At 36.3% G+C, this 16,208-nt stretch overlaps 1 protein-coding gene across 24 annotated transcripts in view; it reads left to right on the plus strand.

Moving 5' to 3' along the window:
* Positions 1–16,208, plus strand: part of camk2g1 (calcium/calmodulin-dependent protein kinase (CaM kinase) II gamma 1) — a 74,500-nt gene that overhangs the window by 32,833 nt on the left and 25,459 nt on the right. For all 24 annotated transcript variants that reach the window (XM_084134777.1, XM_084134798.1, XM_084134783.1 and 21 more), the window contains exons 3-6: positions 6,877–6,936; positions 12,355–12,409; positions 13,958–14,023; positions 15,939–16,011. In XM_084134777.1, coding sequence (XP_083990903.1) covers positions 6,877–6,936; positions 12,355–12,409; positions 13,958–14,023; positions 15,939–16,011 — 254 coding nt within the window. The remainder of the gene's footprint in view (positions 1–6,876; positions 6,937–12,354; positions 12,410–13,957; positions 14,024–15,938; positions 16,012–16,208) is intronic.

Below are 16,208 nucleotides of genomic sequence, written 5' to 3' on the forward strand. Positions count from 1 at the left end.
TGTAGCCTTGCAGATCTTTTTTATGCTCAAACAGCAACATTACACACTAACTAAAGTTGAAAAAGTGGAAAAGCATAATAGGACCCCTTTAAGTCAGTAATGATGTCAACAAGTGAAGTGCCATTGGTAAAAACAGATTTCTGCTCTGATTATTCATATTCATAGATTAAATCAGAGAAGTGAAGGAATGAAGGAAGAAAGACATCCTGGCATCTGATATTTGTCTATGCAGTTCATGTTCAATTCCAGATCCAGTTAATGCACATATAATTTAGTTTCAATTCGTGTTAATTTAACGAAAATGATGATGATAAAATGTTCATCGATGTGCTTTTTTTCCCCATGACTAAGACGAGACAATGACGAGACAACCATAATAGATAACTGTGATTATATCAACAACATGCAGTATGGATGACGATAAAAGACGAGACTAATGTTGTACGAAAAAATAAAGTTAAAGAGAATATTACAACAAGCGTTCATGTTTGTGGTTGCCAGTTGTCAAGAGTTTAAATCCCCCAATCAGAGCTTTTCTGCTAAAAGGATACATTTTCTGCCGTGTTTTACTTAATCTTTGCAATCTGGGAACCATGTGTACGCGTTATCTCTACATTGCAGAAGAAGCTCGGATGCTCTGGAAACAGACATGTACCCGCCCATAAACATGTAAGCCGATCTCAATTGAGATATTCTGCTGAAATGAAAGTGTAATTCAGTCAGTCTGTGTTCTGTCACGAGCCACTTGCATTGTTTGCTGCAACTAAATCTGAACTGTAATAAATACAAACATGGATCTCCTCTATATTGTTTGCGATTGGGGTTGCTGAATGAATGCACTTACGCAACCTCTGCAATACAACGTTTTTTTTTTTTGCTGTTGTTTTAAAAATAATAGGAATAGGAATTTTTGGAACTACTATTAGGAATTTTTCTTGTTTTAATTTTTGAGAGAAGTTTCTTTGACTAAACAAAAACAGGACATGGTTGACTAAATATCATAACTAAAAAGTACATTTGACACAGGACTTAGACTAAGACTAAATAAAAAAAAGACAAAATTAACAATAGTTTCAATGTTTATTTCTGTTTTAATTCCAGTTTAAACTATAATTAAGTTAAATTTCCATCCCAATGTACTTCTCTTTCCTCTACCCCCCCCCCCCCCCCCCCAAAATCAGTTATTTAATGTTCATTCAATTTATATTCAATTCCAATTCCAGTTGAGTTCCAGTTTTAATTAATTTCTATCCATTAATTTGCATCATTTGCTTATTTTGATTCCACTTTCAACCCACATTTCCGCTACTCGCATTAATTTAAAGGTGTTTTAGATATATCTATGTGCAAAATATCAATGGACTTCGCAATAAAATATATTTTTCACTTTCAATGCAGGGTTCGTTTGGTGTTTTTGTTCCAGTGCTTGGCTTCTTCGACTGTAACCTTTCAGTGGCTCCCATTTCCCCCATTGTCTTCCTGTCTGTCCTGCTCTTATTCACCCTTTACACAGAATGTCAGGACAGAGGGCCTTTCCTATCTCTACCCTGCGTTTAATTATGCATCAGATTAGAGGGCTGTGTGTGTCTGTAATACAATTACAGCAGCATGAGAGTGTGTTATCTTCCGTAGTGAAACTGAAGTAGTTTTGATAGCACCACGCCACTGTGTCTCTCTGTAATATAGAAGGGAGTTTCCTCTCTAGTTTCTTTTGGAGCTGAAACTTAACAGTAGAGTATCTTTAAAAATATTTGTCAATGTATTCTTTTGCCTTAATACAGACCTGAGTCAGACCTTTTAATCAGTGTGAAATCAGTACATTTACACATTTTGCAGACACTTTTATCCAAAGGTATATTTTATCAGTTCATGCGTATCTTGAGAATCGAACCCTATGACCTTGGTGTTGCTGGCACTATGAACATGTTTGAGCTACAGGAATTCGCAACTCATTTTAATTTACACAATGAGAGAATCTTGGGCAAAATGTGACAGAATTTGGTTTGAGGAGAGGGGTTGAAAAGTAAAGGGTTTTTCAACAGTAAAGTGATGCCCGTTCGATTTTTTTGATGTGATGAGCATTCGCGCAATGCTCACTTTGTCTTCCAGTGTGGACAGCCTCAAGATGTTGTGGCATGACACAACACAAAGCAACAACTGTCGCATCTGGTGTAGACAATGTATGCAACTAGGTGCTGACAAGTGACTGTTAAAAATATGTATTTGTCATTGAATCATTCATTTAAGAGATTTGTTCAAAATGCTGATTCATCCATTAATGAAAGTGAATGATTTTTAAAATAATAATTGATAGTTATCAACAATTATTATTTTATCAGAAACTCTAGTAAATTACATGTTATTTTGTCCAGAATCATGGAGAATGTAATTATCTTTATTGGAAATTATGTCTCAATTTATCCAGAATTATGCAGCTCTAGTATCTTGTATATTTTTAGTTATGAAACAGACTACCATGAACGTAAACGTTTAAATATTATGGAGGATCTAGAGTTTAAAGCTTCAAACCAGCTCATTCTGACAGATAGTAGTCTTAAATTCTGCTAGTGTGAGTATGGTGATGTTAGAATCTTTATTCTGACAGCCTAATTTTATCTCTCTTTATGGCTGTTTTTTTTATTTAGATAAACAAGCCATAGAGAACTAGAATGAGGAGCATCAGTATGTTTATATATATGTGTTTGTGTCTGTGTAAAAAAAATTTAAATAATTATATATGTTTTCCATTTATATATTTTATATATATTATATATTTTTAGCTGTATTGCCCTCTCTTCCTCATATAAATGTTTCTAGTTTTCTATTTGCTTCAGTTGCCAGTTCATAGATTCATGTTTTCATTGTGCTGATCCAGTAACAGGGATTTGGTGCCATCTTGGCACTCTTCTGCTTCTGCGGTTGGAGTGTGTGTGGTCAGTGTTGGCCAGCAGGGAAAGGTGTGTAGAGGAAAAACGTATTTGTGCCAGCAGCATGCTAAGGGTTAATCTTCTACTGGGTCACAGGGCAAGATGGGAGAGGATGTAATCCTGTTAGCTTGGAGCATGTCTGCTGTGCGTGTGCATGTATGTGCGTTTGTGTGCCTGTGCGTGTGCATGTATGTGCGTTTGTGTGCCTGTGCGTGTGCATGTACGTGCGTGGTTGTGTGTGAAAGTCTAACACATGATCTAGTTCAGAGAAAGATTATCGACAAGACATAATGGGGCAGAGAAAAAGATGAAAAAAAAACAAAAAAACATGAGTTATCGACCACAGACAGCACAATATGTGGAAGATTATAATGGATGCATGTGTGTGTAATAACACATTCAATCAAACCAACAACCGAATCAAAAATGGCACTTATCTTCCAGTTGATGTGCTTGTTAAGTTGATTGGATGGGGTGTTTTTTTTATTATGTTCTTTCAAAAGTGCCATTTTATAAAAAAGTAACAATTGGACAGAATCATAGTCATTCTATAGCTCTGCTTCAAAAACCTTGCCTAGTGCCTGCATAGACAGCATAGGCAGCAACATGTTCAGCAATACATTTCAATAAACTTGAATGTTAGCATTCTCTTAAATTAACAATGTGATATGCTAATAAGCATAAAAAATTGTGTTAAAAATAATTTGTCATTTTCACAATGAATCTCAAAATTAACGTAGAAACAGCATAAAGGTGGTATATAAAAAAATGTAATGGCATCTTAAGTTCTATGAATGAAGGCCAGTATCACCAATACACAAATAGTGCTACTTATGTCTATACTAAATTAATGTTTTCTTTTCAATTTCTGGGAATAGAATGAGAAACAATTAAGCCATTCAGCATTACAGTATAGTTAAAAGCCATCATTTTAAACATTTAATAAACTTAAAAAATATTTAAACTTTTTTTTAATTTAAGTGAACTTCAACAGTCTTCACATAAACCATTATAATAAATTTCACATCTTTTACATGATGTTTCTGTCTGATGCATGTTTTCTGTCGATATCAATTTTCTCTGTTTGAATGAGAGCTGCCAGTTCATTTCCCCCCCACTAAGTTTATTTTGCACATTCATTTTCACTGTAAGAAAATGACTAGTTATAACATTTGGTATCCATATTTTTATGTGTGGATGGATCCGTTACAATATCACAAGTATTTACACTTATTTTCACACTTACACCTGCATGTCTTGCATCCATCGGCCTCTCAAAGAGAAACACGTGGAGGTGAGCGCGGCTGATCATAGGATAGGCCTACATGCGGACCATCCTCGGTCGGCCGCTCTCTTTCCAACCAAGTCCCTTTCAAGGAAAGTCTCTTCACTCTCTGGCCATATTTGCAACGGCTCCGGGCAGCTATTTTGAGCATCCAAGACCACGTCCTATCAACTTTAATGGGGAAATCCTGAAATCTCAAAAACTGCCTGCTGAATTTATTCAAGTAACATTTCAAATCTGTAACAAAATCTGACATGAACTGTCCCATAAATGTTTCTTATGCTCAAATAGCATTAAAAAAGCTTATTCTTCAGGCTGAACCAGCCAATGCGCAAGTGCAGCAAGGAAAGCAAGACCTTGCGCTAGCAGGACAGTACTGGCGACTTTTGAAAGTTACTGAGGTTTGTCCAAAAAGTCGCTAGTCTTGTTGCTAGGTGCTAAAAAGTTGCTAAATCTAGCGACTAAGTTGGTAACACTGCGCAAAACACGGACTGGTTGAAAAACAGCTCTGAGTGACACAATGCCTTTACCTATCTGTGATTGGCTCCTTAATTTAGAAGGCAGGACTTATTCTTCCATACTGCGTGTTGAACTTTCTCCCATTCATGAGTAATATGAGTGCACAGCCTTTGTATAGCTAAAGTCTTTGGCAGAACCCAGATAGCATGATCATAGCCAAAGGATGTGGGGAGACATTATTAGCGTAGCTACTTCAGGAACGGGGGAAAACGTAGGCTGCGTTAATTGCGTTAAATATTTTTGATGCATTAAACAGAAAATATTTGTTGCAGAAATCAACACGTTTGTAAAAATACACAAAAATATTGGGTAAATGTCTCTGTTTTTGTTGTAAGATTGACATTTTTATTGATACTTTTTTTTGTATTGAATGAATGTGATTTATTTAACATTTCTTTGTCCGCCATCTTGGAATTATTTATTTTTTTAAATGACGTTTTTAACTAAGCTGCGCATCTGGCAATTGACCTCTCTGTGAATAATACGTGCAATTCTCCCTAGCATTGACCAAAATAAGGTGTATTTTATGCTGCCTACATTTTTGGAACAGTCTTCACATCAAGATCACACCTTAAAATGCCTCCTACGTAAGCAACCCACTAGGTTTTGGCCCAGAGCCTGCTATGATGTCCGCTAGACTCTTGTGTTTCTCACAATGTCTTGCTTAAGCAAGTCAACTTAGACAGTGTTAATATTTGCAGGCTGACTCAAGTTGATGTGTTTATTGCGGAGAGCTGGGCGAATGAAAGCTGACAGTATTACTCCATGAAGAATACACTGTCTATGCCGGTTGCAGAAACATGCACATGAATTTTGTAATGTTCATCTACTGGCTACGTACACAGTACAGTTGTCACTCCACGTCTGAGTGCTTATGACAGTGATTCTTGGGACAAAGTTCAGAAGTGGCAGGTTTGGATGTGATGGTGTGACGTACTGTACATGGTCACTGCAGAGCAATCATTTCAAGTTCTTTTAAGGGCATGACTTGTCTGAGACCTTTGAGATGGCCCTGATATTTACTTGATAATTAAATTATTATGATTGCCATCTTATTGTTGTCTGGTAAAAAGACAAGATCAGGTAAAAGCAGATTTGAAGTGTAGTTTTCTTAAGTTTTTCTTTTTTCTTTTAACTTAACAAAATGTTATATATATAAAAAAAACAAAAAAAAAACTGCTTGCTAGTGTGGCGTTTTAGGAATTTAATAAAAGCAAATTGATCTTCTTTAAAATTATTGTTAAAGGATATTATTTTAAGTTTTAATATTTGATCTGCAATGGCTAACAAGCAAAATATGAAAGCTTGCATAGCCTGCTGTATAAATATAATCTGTCAAAACATTGTTTTAAGCCTATTATTTTCTAAAATATGAATCACATCCAATTCCATAGGCCTTCAGCAGTGCATAGTGGGTGATTTTTACATTGAGAAGATGAATAAACCCCAGTCAAGACATTGAGCTGCTATTTAGACTCCCCACGCTTGGTGTGTGTGTGTGTGTGTGTGTGTGTGTGTGTGTGTGTGTGTGTGTGTGTGTGTGTGTGTGTGTGTGTGTGTGTGTTGCAAGTGTGAGGAAATGAGCCCTCGGGCTTGTTTGTTTAATTTTACGTAACATTCATCCTTCAAGCTCACACAAGCATATTACATGTTTCAGTAATAAGCCCTAGATTAGCTTGAACCTCACCCCCACTCCAACAAACACAATTTACAGTATCTTATCATGACAGGAGCAAAGTCACATACATATACATATACATATAAATATAAATATATAAAAAAAAAAATGTATTGGTTATGCTGATCCAGTTATATATCAGTATATTATTACTATTTTTTTCTACATATAGAGCACATCTTTTTATGTTATTTTATTTTTTTATTAGTTCAAATAATAAAGTTCAGTTATTGAATTAAATGAGCAGATTGTCTCACTGATTCTGTGAATTGTTCCCTCCCTTACCTCCCCAGCACTGCTGGTCACAATTATGACACCTGTGTGAAAACGTTCTCTCTTCTTAGAGGAGAAGACAGAGCCTCTCGCACCTCAGTTGAAGTGTTCTTTTCATTTTATAGTTGTGAGAACAGGCCATCAGCCACCTCAAATATCTAACCTGCTTTTCTCCCCCTCTTTGTCCTCTGCAGATCATCAGAAACTGGAGCGTGAGGCCCGAATCTGTCGTCTACTCAAACACCCCAATATCGGTGAGTTTGATCTGAATTATGACTATTTTTAAAAGTGCCCCATTATGCTTTCAGGTATTACCTTTCATGTAGTGTCTAAGCTGTTTGTTTATGTAAAAGTTTCAAATGAATCTCAATTCTCAAATGAATTCATTCTCAAATGAATATGCCAAAACTGACGCCATTCGTATCACTTTATCAAGCTCTGAGGAAGCCTCTAGAGCTGAAATTTAGATATGGTAATGGCCGTTTAATTTCCGACAAGCGTTTTAAGCAGTTAGACCAATCACAGCAGACTGGGTCATCTGACCAATCAGAGCAGAGTAGGCTATTGGAAAGCATGGGGTTTAGAGAGACTGGATCCTTTATCGTTATTATTAAATGAGAGAATTTGAAGTATGGGTCCAACAAAAATGTTATAAAACAAAAATCTAAACTATTTTATATTTGAGCTTCAAGTTCACAACCCCTCTGTCTAGATTCCAGCTCTGCTCATTCTCTCAACAAACATCATAAGGGGTGCATCATGGGGTGCTTCACATGCACTCTATGCTGCAAACTTTTTGCTGCTTTTCTAGTCCATCTCATCCTTTAAAATAGTTTTGTAAAGAAATATTTATTCACAATGTATATACCGGTATGTCTACATACCTAATATTGAAGCCTTTGCGTCTTTATATAAAAAGTTACAAAACAATATACTACTGTTCAAAAGTTTTGATTCAGTACATTTCTTTTTGAATGAAATTAATACTTTTATTGAGCAAGGACACATTAAAGTGATTAAAAGTGACAGTTTAACACTTTTACATTGTTACATAAGATTTTTATTTCAAATAAGTAGTTCTTTTGAACTTGAACAAAATGTATCATGGTTTCCTCAAAAATATTAAGCAGCACAACTGTTCTAAACATTGATAATGATAAGAAATCTTTCTTGAGCACCATATCAGCATATTAGAATGATTTCTGAAGGATCATGTGACACTGAAGACTGGAGTAATGATGCTGAAGATTCATCTTTGCCATAATAGGAATAAATTACAATTGAAAATATAATAAAATAGAAACTGTAACAATATTCACAATAGTCACAATATTACAGTTTTGTACTGTACATTTAAAAATCTTGCCGTACCCAAACTTTTGAATGGGACTGTTAATTTACTCCAACACTTTAAATGGTGGTGTATATGTGAGTTTGTCGCAGTGGGCATCTGCAGGTGTGTGTGTGTGTGTGTGTGTGTGTGTGTGTGTAAGCTGGTGGCAGTGATGACTGGGACTGAATTAGGCTGAAGTATTTTTGCTGCAAAAATACTGTGTCCTGCGGAACAGCCTCTTCCAAAAGTCATTGTCTAGAGGAACGTATGAACAATAGAACAAAATAATGATTGTGAGGGGAAAAATGTAACTAATAAATGGCCGAATTTAGTAGACCACAAACAAAGGAGAATGAAAATTAAGGCACAGAGGGAATTTGAGGGAGGAGTGGAGACAGAAATTGGGAGACTGGTCGATAGAATGAGGAGAAAACAACTGAGCTATCGAGAGCAGAGCCATCGAGATGGGGGCGATGACGACGAAGAAAGAGGTGAATGCAGAGGGATGGAGAGAGCAGCGGAGAGAGATGGAGAGGGATAGAAGAGGAGTGGAGCTCTATAAATAACTGTGCTGAGGTGGGAGATGCTGGTGGGCAGCAGTTCAGTCCAAATACCATCATTATTGCCAATGAGTTCAGGAGAACGGCAAAAGAAGAGGCGAGAGAGTGGAAGAAAACCACGAAGAAGATGAAGAAAGACGCACCTGGTTTAGGCACTATGACAGCGTATGAGGTGTAAGGATTTGCTGTGCTGTTTATACCACAAAAGATGCATTAGAGGTTTGTTCATTGTGATTAATTTTATATTTTTGTTTGTATTAATCAGGTATCAAATAATAAGATAAATATTTTTATGAAATGGTCTCAATGAAATTATACTTGGATCATGGTTATTAACATATAAACCATTTTCCTTCCAAAAATAACTACATTGTGATACATTCTGTTATATTAATTTGATAATTACTCATACCGTGTTACATATTTATACCCCTGGGGCCGTATTACAGAAACATCCAACACTAGAATCCCGTCTTATCTATTTGGTACCAATGAAAACTAGCCTTCGGGCTCATTTGGGTACGTGTACATTCATGAATGTTGATTAATGTACACTGTAACTAACTAACTTGGTGATTTCAGTAAGGAACTCAAGACTTAAGACAAGAAGTTTCTGTAACACAATCCCTGATATGTTTTGAGGTTATTGCTTTTGCCTGATTGTGTGAAAAATACTTCAGCCTAATTCAGTCCTAGTCATTACTGCCACCAGCTCACACACACAAAATCATAAACACTCACACACACAGCTGCAGATGCTCACTGCGACAAACTCACTTGTACACCACAATTTAAAAGTTTGGATGCATTTGACTAAATTTACAGTCCCATTCAAAAGTTTGGGGTCAGCAAGATTTTTTTTGTTTTTGAAAGTCTTTATGCTCACCAAGGCTTCACTTTTAAGGCTTTACACGCATTCTCACCACTACGTTCATTTAAGACTTTAAGTAATTTAAGAATGTGCTTACAAGGATACTCTACAAACTGGGCATTTTGCCCACGAGTCATGTATGTCACACAGACAGGAGTTACTGAGGTACTGAGTTCTCTTTTGTGTCTTGTCTTGAAAAATTTTAAAGCATTTGCATGGATAAGAGCCTGATCACATAGTGTAATGCTAGCTAAAGGATGACAGGAATTAAACAAATGCTAAACAAATAAACACATTAATGTTGACAGCCCTAGTATGTATATATTTATGTGTGTGTGTGTGTATATGGTTTATATATTATGTGTATATAGTTTTATTATGGTTATATAACGCTCATTTCAGTTCTGTATTTTACTGATATGTAGTTCTACTGTCTGGCATCTTGCACACCTTTTAAAGTAGTCCCACACTGACCTCGGATTCACACTCTGTCCAGTGTCTTTCTCCTCCATTCTCTGTTTCTCACTCCATTCCATCTTTTTTTCCACTCTCGCCATTTTTCCATCCAGTGTGTTTTTGTATTCTCGTCTCTGTTCCCCGCCTCAGGCGATGCCATCTCCTTTTTCCTGCTCCATCACCTGTATCCGTTTCTCTCTCCTTTACTTTCCCTCCTGTTGTCCCTCCTCAAGTGGACAGCTTGTCATGTTTTCTGCTTGGGCTGCACATAAGTGCTGAACAATAGAGCCAATGAAGGAAGAGAGATGGAGAGAGAGAGAGACTGTCTGAAAGGTTAAAGAGAAGAGAGGACTGAGTGCTCATCGCTACTGGCACAGTTGGCACACACAATGTGTATCTCTTTCTCTTTCCCTCACTCACTCAGCAAGTATTACATTTTTTAATACTTAAAAAATTAAAGTACAGTAAAGTGTTTTTTGCAGTAAAGACAATATTGTAATATTAAATAATAATAATAAAAAAATATATATCATATAATCATTATTTTTATTATTAAAAGTCATTATTTTTGTGAGTTTGGCATTTCATTTGCAGAAATTACACATTTCTAATAATAATAATAAAAATTTACAAAAATAATGTGAATAAAGGTGAAGTATGTAATTTCGGCACCAAACAAAATTGATTATTCTCAAACAGGTTTCCCGTCTTTTCAAACACTTCCTCTGTCCACCATTGGTTGAACCAACAGATAGTCCCACCTCCAGAATCATGCTATTGGTTGAACCGATGTTGCTGTGTGGGATCAAACAAACAGAGCAATGTTTTGAAGGCACCACAGTGTTTACACATTCTGAGGAAATTAAAGGGGAACTGCAGTGTTTTAACAGAAAAAACACTCACCTTCAATATATATGTAGTAATATTATAGACTAACATGTTTCCATCAAGCGTGACGCACAAGTGCTGAAAAGTGAAGCCAAATCGCCTCGATCGCCCCCTGGTGGCTGGTCCCAGTATAGGTCATAAACCCCGCCACCCCATGAAGTCTACTGGACGCGATGGAAACTACACAATCAAATTATTTCAAATAAAAAAATTTCAAAGATGTTTTCTGTTAACTATCATTTTAGGTAGTTTTTTGGGGGGTTTTTTTTGTTTGTTTTTTACTTATTTGATGCTTTAAAAACAGGAATGTGGCGTCATGATTGACAGCTGTGATTGACAGCTTCTCTAAACGAAGTCACCAACAGACTTTTTTTTTTTTTTGGAGGAGATTGGAGCTTCAACTTTAATTTCTACATGTCCATAACGGTTTATTTCACACTGTAAATTTTGTATTAACCGTTTCTGTGGGAGTGAGGACCTTGATATGGCGGCTTTACTTCCTGCTCACTACTGTGCAGAATCAGGTCCCACGTTCACTACTGTGCAGAAGCAGGTCCCAAATCTGCGCAAGATGTCATCGCAATATTAGGACTTTGGCGGCTTCACTTTTCACCAATGGAAGAGAGTGAAGGGGCGTCGTCCATCTTTTTTTAGTCTATGGTTTCCATCCAATTAAACTTCAGTGGCTCTCAGTCCTGCCATACATTGTTTGATGCTGAATATTGGTATACCTATTTTACACAAGTTAAATGTGTGCAGATGTCAATTTACATGGTATTTAACCTCTGACTGAATGTTTAGGACTTTATTAAACTTGAGCATCTGTAATTATGGGCATGATAGCAGCTCATGTTTGCAGTACCAGTGTCAACAGGCTAGGGCCTTGCTTGTCAAACAATCACTCTGAGGACTATTGACTCACTGCATTACTCTAATAATGTAGAAGTAAGTTATCTAATATATGTATATTCCAACATTAGATTTGCCTCAATCTCTCTGTTATTTACCCTCCGTCTCTTTCTCTTCCTCCTCTAGTTGCAATGTTGCTTTTTTTCTTAGCACTCTCATAAGGCTCCTGCTATTCTGGGCAGTGTTTACTCAACTCTCTTTCTTTATTTTCCTCTCTCTCTCTCTCTCTCTCTCTCTCTCTCTCTCTCTCTCCCTCTCTCCCTCTCTCCCTCTCTCTCTCCATCCACCCCCCACCCAAATACATTCGGTGTGTGTCACTGTCTACGTGACACACTGCTTGTGTACACAAGTGAGCTTGTCATCCATATACCATCTCTATTTTCGATGGATTCTTTTTGTGTTATTTCATTTCGCCATGTGCTCATTATGGTTATCTTATGTCTATAAACGTGGCTTATAATTGTAAGTGTCACTATAATAGCATGTAATTGGACGTATGCTGTATGTTCTCATCAGATGTTTTTATGAACGCTGTGTGATGGAGCGAGGAATGCTCAAGATTTCCCTCTCATTAAAAACATTTGCTTTCATAATGCATTATCTCTGTGTCTGACATTGTTTAATGCTGATTCTCTTGTTGTCTTTTCAACCCTAGTTCGGCTCCATGAAAGTATTTCAGAAGAAGGCTTCCATTACCTGGTCTTTGACCTGTGAGTATGACACACACAGACACACAGTATATGTTGTATTGTAACTTGAGACATGATAATAAAATAGGCTCTGTTCCAAGAAGTTACCTCACTACCTATGTAGGTAACTGCCTTCTAAGACAGCATTCTGACTAAAATGAATCCTCATTTAATTTAAATTGAATTAAAAATATGACCAAATACTGTATTAGTAAATAAATAATACAAAAAATAACATAGCTTCTGTCTTCAGGTAAGTTTGTAACTCTCAATGGTTGTAATAGGCTTCCTGCTCTTTGAAGAAGGATGGACAAGTTATCAAACCCAAGACATTTTGTTCCAGTGAATCATGTCTGAAACTCCATTGCTGCAGGCAGATAAATGCAACTGAAATATGTTCGACAAGAACAACCTCGTATGCATCTTCCCGGGTGTCAAAAATATCTCCTTCAATTTGATGGGATCTGCCAGCAGAATTGATGGACAGACATTTCTGGGTGGCCCTAAAAATACGATTTAGTTCTGTCAAGATTGTTGTCCAGTGCACTTTGATTATCCCAGGTGTCATTGTGGAACTCAGTTTATCTGGAACAAATGCTGAGTTACTAATGTTCCTGTTACATACCTCGTGCACTTCAACTGCACGCCACCCTCACAATTTACCATGGTAACCATTGTGAGTTGGCGATATAAGCAACATTTGTTTCATAATATTCTCAATAAATATCGAATTCTGTTCAAAAGTTTGGGGCCAGTAAGATATCTTTAAAAAATCTTTTTGCAGCTGAAGAAACATTTGTTAATATCAATGTTGAAAACAATGCTGCTTTATTATTATTATTTTTTGGATTCTTTTAATAGAACGTTTAAAACAATTCTTATGTATAATCTCTCTCACTCTCTCTTTCCCTCACTATAAGAACTAAATATTTTATAACATTACATTTTTGATGTATTTTTAGTTTTATTGCAATGAAAATATTCTTTTAAGTTATATAATGTCAATTAATTAAAAAATATTTATTACTATTACTATTGTTATTTTTATTTTATTTGTTGTAATTGTTGTTGTTATTATTCTAATTGTTGTTTTTATTCATTTTTATTTAAATTTTTCTAAAGTGTTTTTTTTTTCCCTGACATTTCTTTTCCTCATTTTCCACCAAGTGTTGCATTTTGCATAACTGCAATTCAAACAGTTCTCAGATTTACCAGTTTCGGATAAAATACCATAGGTTACTACAGTAATTGTAACTACAGTAAAACTCCTGAAACTTTGTAATAGCCACCACCGTCTTGCACTGTCACTTGTATTTTGTCAAAGCCTATGGTTACCATGGTAAAATTGCTAATTGCGGCCTTACATCCAATAATATACCTATATGAAAAGTATAATTGGGCCATGCGAGTTTTACTGCAGCATCTCATACATTTGCGATCATGTTTACGGAAGTATAAAATGTCGGTTCTGCCTCCTGCGGCTGACCAAATTAGCCCAAAACCCAGCACACTCTCCACTCTCTCATCCCTTGTTTCACTGGGTTTTTTTTTCCCTCTCTAATTCCGCAGTGTGACTGGGGGGGAGTTGTTTGAGGACATCGTCGCCAGAGAGTATTACAGTGAAGCTGACGCAAGGTGGGCTCTCCAATTTACTGTTGCTGTGGTTACTGTGCTGCAGCCTGCAGTGAGCAGGTCACACTTACACACACACACACACACACACACACACACACACACACACACACACACACACACACTCACATCTGATTCAAAAGCACAAAGTGGACGATCCCTTTTGTGCAGAAAAACTGAGAGCCTTTAATGATGGTGGAGTTGCAGAACTGTCAATCAACAGGTGCCGCACAAAAACGCATCCTTTTGCCCTCAGTTGGCCCCTCCTTTTGAGTGCATCATTTCTGCAATACTAACAAAAGCAGCACTGAACTGCATTCATTCTAAACAGGTTTCCCAGAGTGACACAGAAATTACAGAAATGATTAATTTAACATTAATATACTCAACAGTCTTTTTTCAATCTGCTTTCTTATCTCGTGTAATCCACTTTTCTTATTCCCTTATTCCTTGTGGCATGTCGTAACCAAGCATGGTGAAGTGACAAGTGATCAAATCTATGTCTTCCCTGTTTCTTGTAACTGGAAACTTGTTGCCTAGTTAGGACATTGTATTGTATTGTATTGTATTATATTATATTATATTATATTATATTATATTATATTATATTATATTATATTATATTATATTATTTGTGAATAAAAATTGTGAATATCTATATTATATTATTAAGCAATAAGCCATGGTTTACCGGTGGGGCGTTGTTAGGCTCAATGCGAAGTGGAGCTTATTGCTTCACGGGGCTTATTGCTTTTATAAAACGGTTATTCCTCAAGGTTTCATAAAATAAACGCACAGACACAAAAATGTAATTCTGTTGATAAAAATATTATTCTTCCGCCAAGCAATGTAGTTCTTCAGAAGCGGAATGGTTGCCAGTAATTTGTATGACAGCATAGACAGTTTTGTTAGTAGAGAAATTTACCACAGTTTTGAACGCGTCTCAACCAATCATCATCAAGGACTGGAACTATCCGTTTTGTTTTATATATTATATTATATTATATTATATTATATTATATTATATTATATTATATTATATTATATTATATTATATTATATTATATTATATTATATTATATTATAAAGCTATCCATCTGTTTTGCTAAATACTACAAGTGACCTATGAAGAGAAGTCGATTGTACACAGTCATGACCTAACCATCATCTATTCCATGTCCTCAAAACAAACTCAATAAGGATCTAAAGAAAGGCACGCATAATTTCACATTAATACTAAGTATTTATAGCAGTGTGACACCAAAGCAACACACACACACACACACACACACACACACTCATTCTGGTTCATCTGTCCTGGTTAGGCCTCTATAACATTGTTATAGGATTACATATTTAAGAGGGATGAGATAATGCGTGTGCATGTTTGTGTACCTGTCTGAGAGTGAGGTGCTTTTCCAAGAGTAACGCTCACCTCAGCTATCCCACAATCCCCTGCTCATCTTATGTGCCTCAGCTCAGTCACATTACACTTGACCCATGACTTGGCTCATTCTGCTAAAGTAGCAGCAGTACGTGCATATGTAGTGTCAATCATCCAGTCATGTTTAATTTACTCGCTTAATTGAATTGTCCAGCACATGCTGTTGATTAACTTTACTGTAATCAATTTCATGGGTTTATTTTAATTAACAGATTGAAGTTATGGACTTCAATTAATTTGTCAAGTTCTCAAAACGACAAAAAAAAGAAAGAAAAAAGTAAAAGAAAAAAACCTTGTGGAAAACTACCTTTTAGAGGGAAAATTAATGGAAAGGAATGTAAATACAAGGACTTTATTAAAGGTTTGTAATGGAGTAAATAGAAGGTTTAAATCAATATTTAGCCTTATCTCACCCCCTCACTTATCCTTATGATCTTTCTCTGCCACTGATTGATTTATTATTCTGTTTTTCAGCCAGTGCATCAATCAGATCCTGGAGAGTGTCAATCATATTCACCAGCATGACATCGTGCACAGAGACCTTAAGGTGAGCGAGAGCCAATCGCCACGACAACCCCACACATGGCAAACGAGCCGTCTCTGAGGGTTTCCATGTTGATGCCCTGCACCACACAAACACACAGATATACACATGCAAGAGTATTCCTGCTCTTGTTTATCATTCCCCTCATTTTAATCAAAGATGACTTTAGCTAACTGAACTACTTATCTGTAGTTCTGGTG

This window comes from Abramis brama (assembly GCF_963993115.1).
Source record: "Abramis brama genome assembly, chromosome: 14".
NCBI classification, from domain to species: Eukaryota; Metazoa; Chordata; class Actinopteri; order Cypriniformes; family Leuciscidae; genus Abramis; species Abramis brama.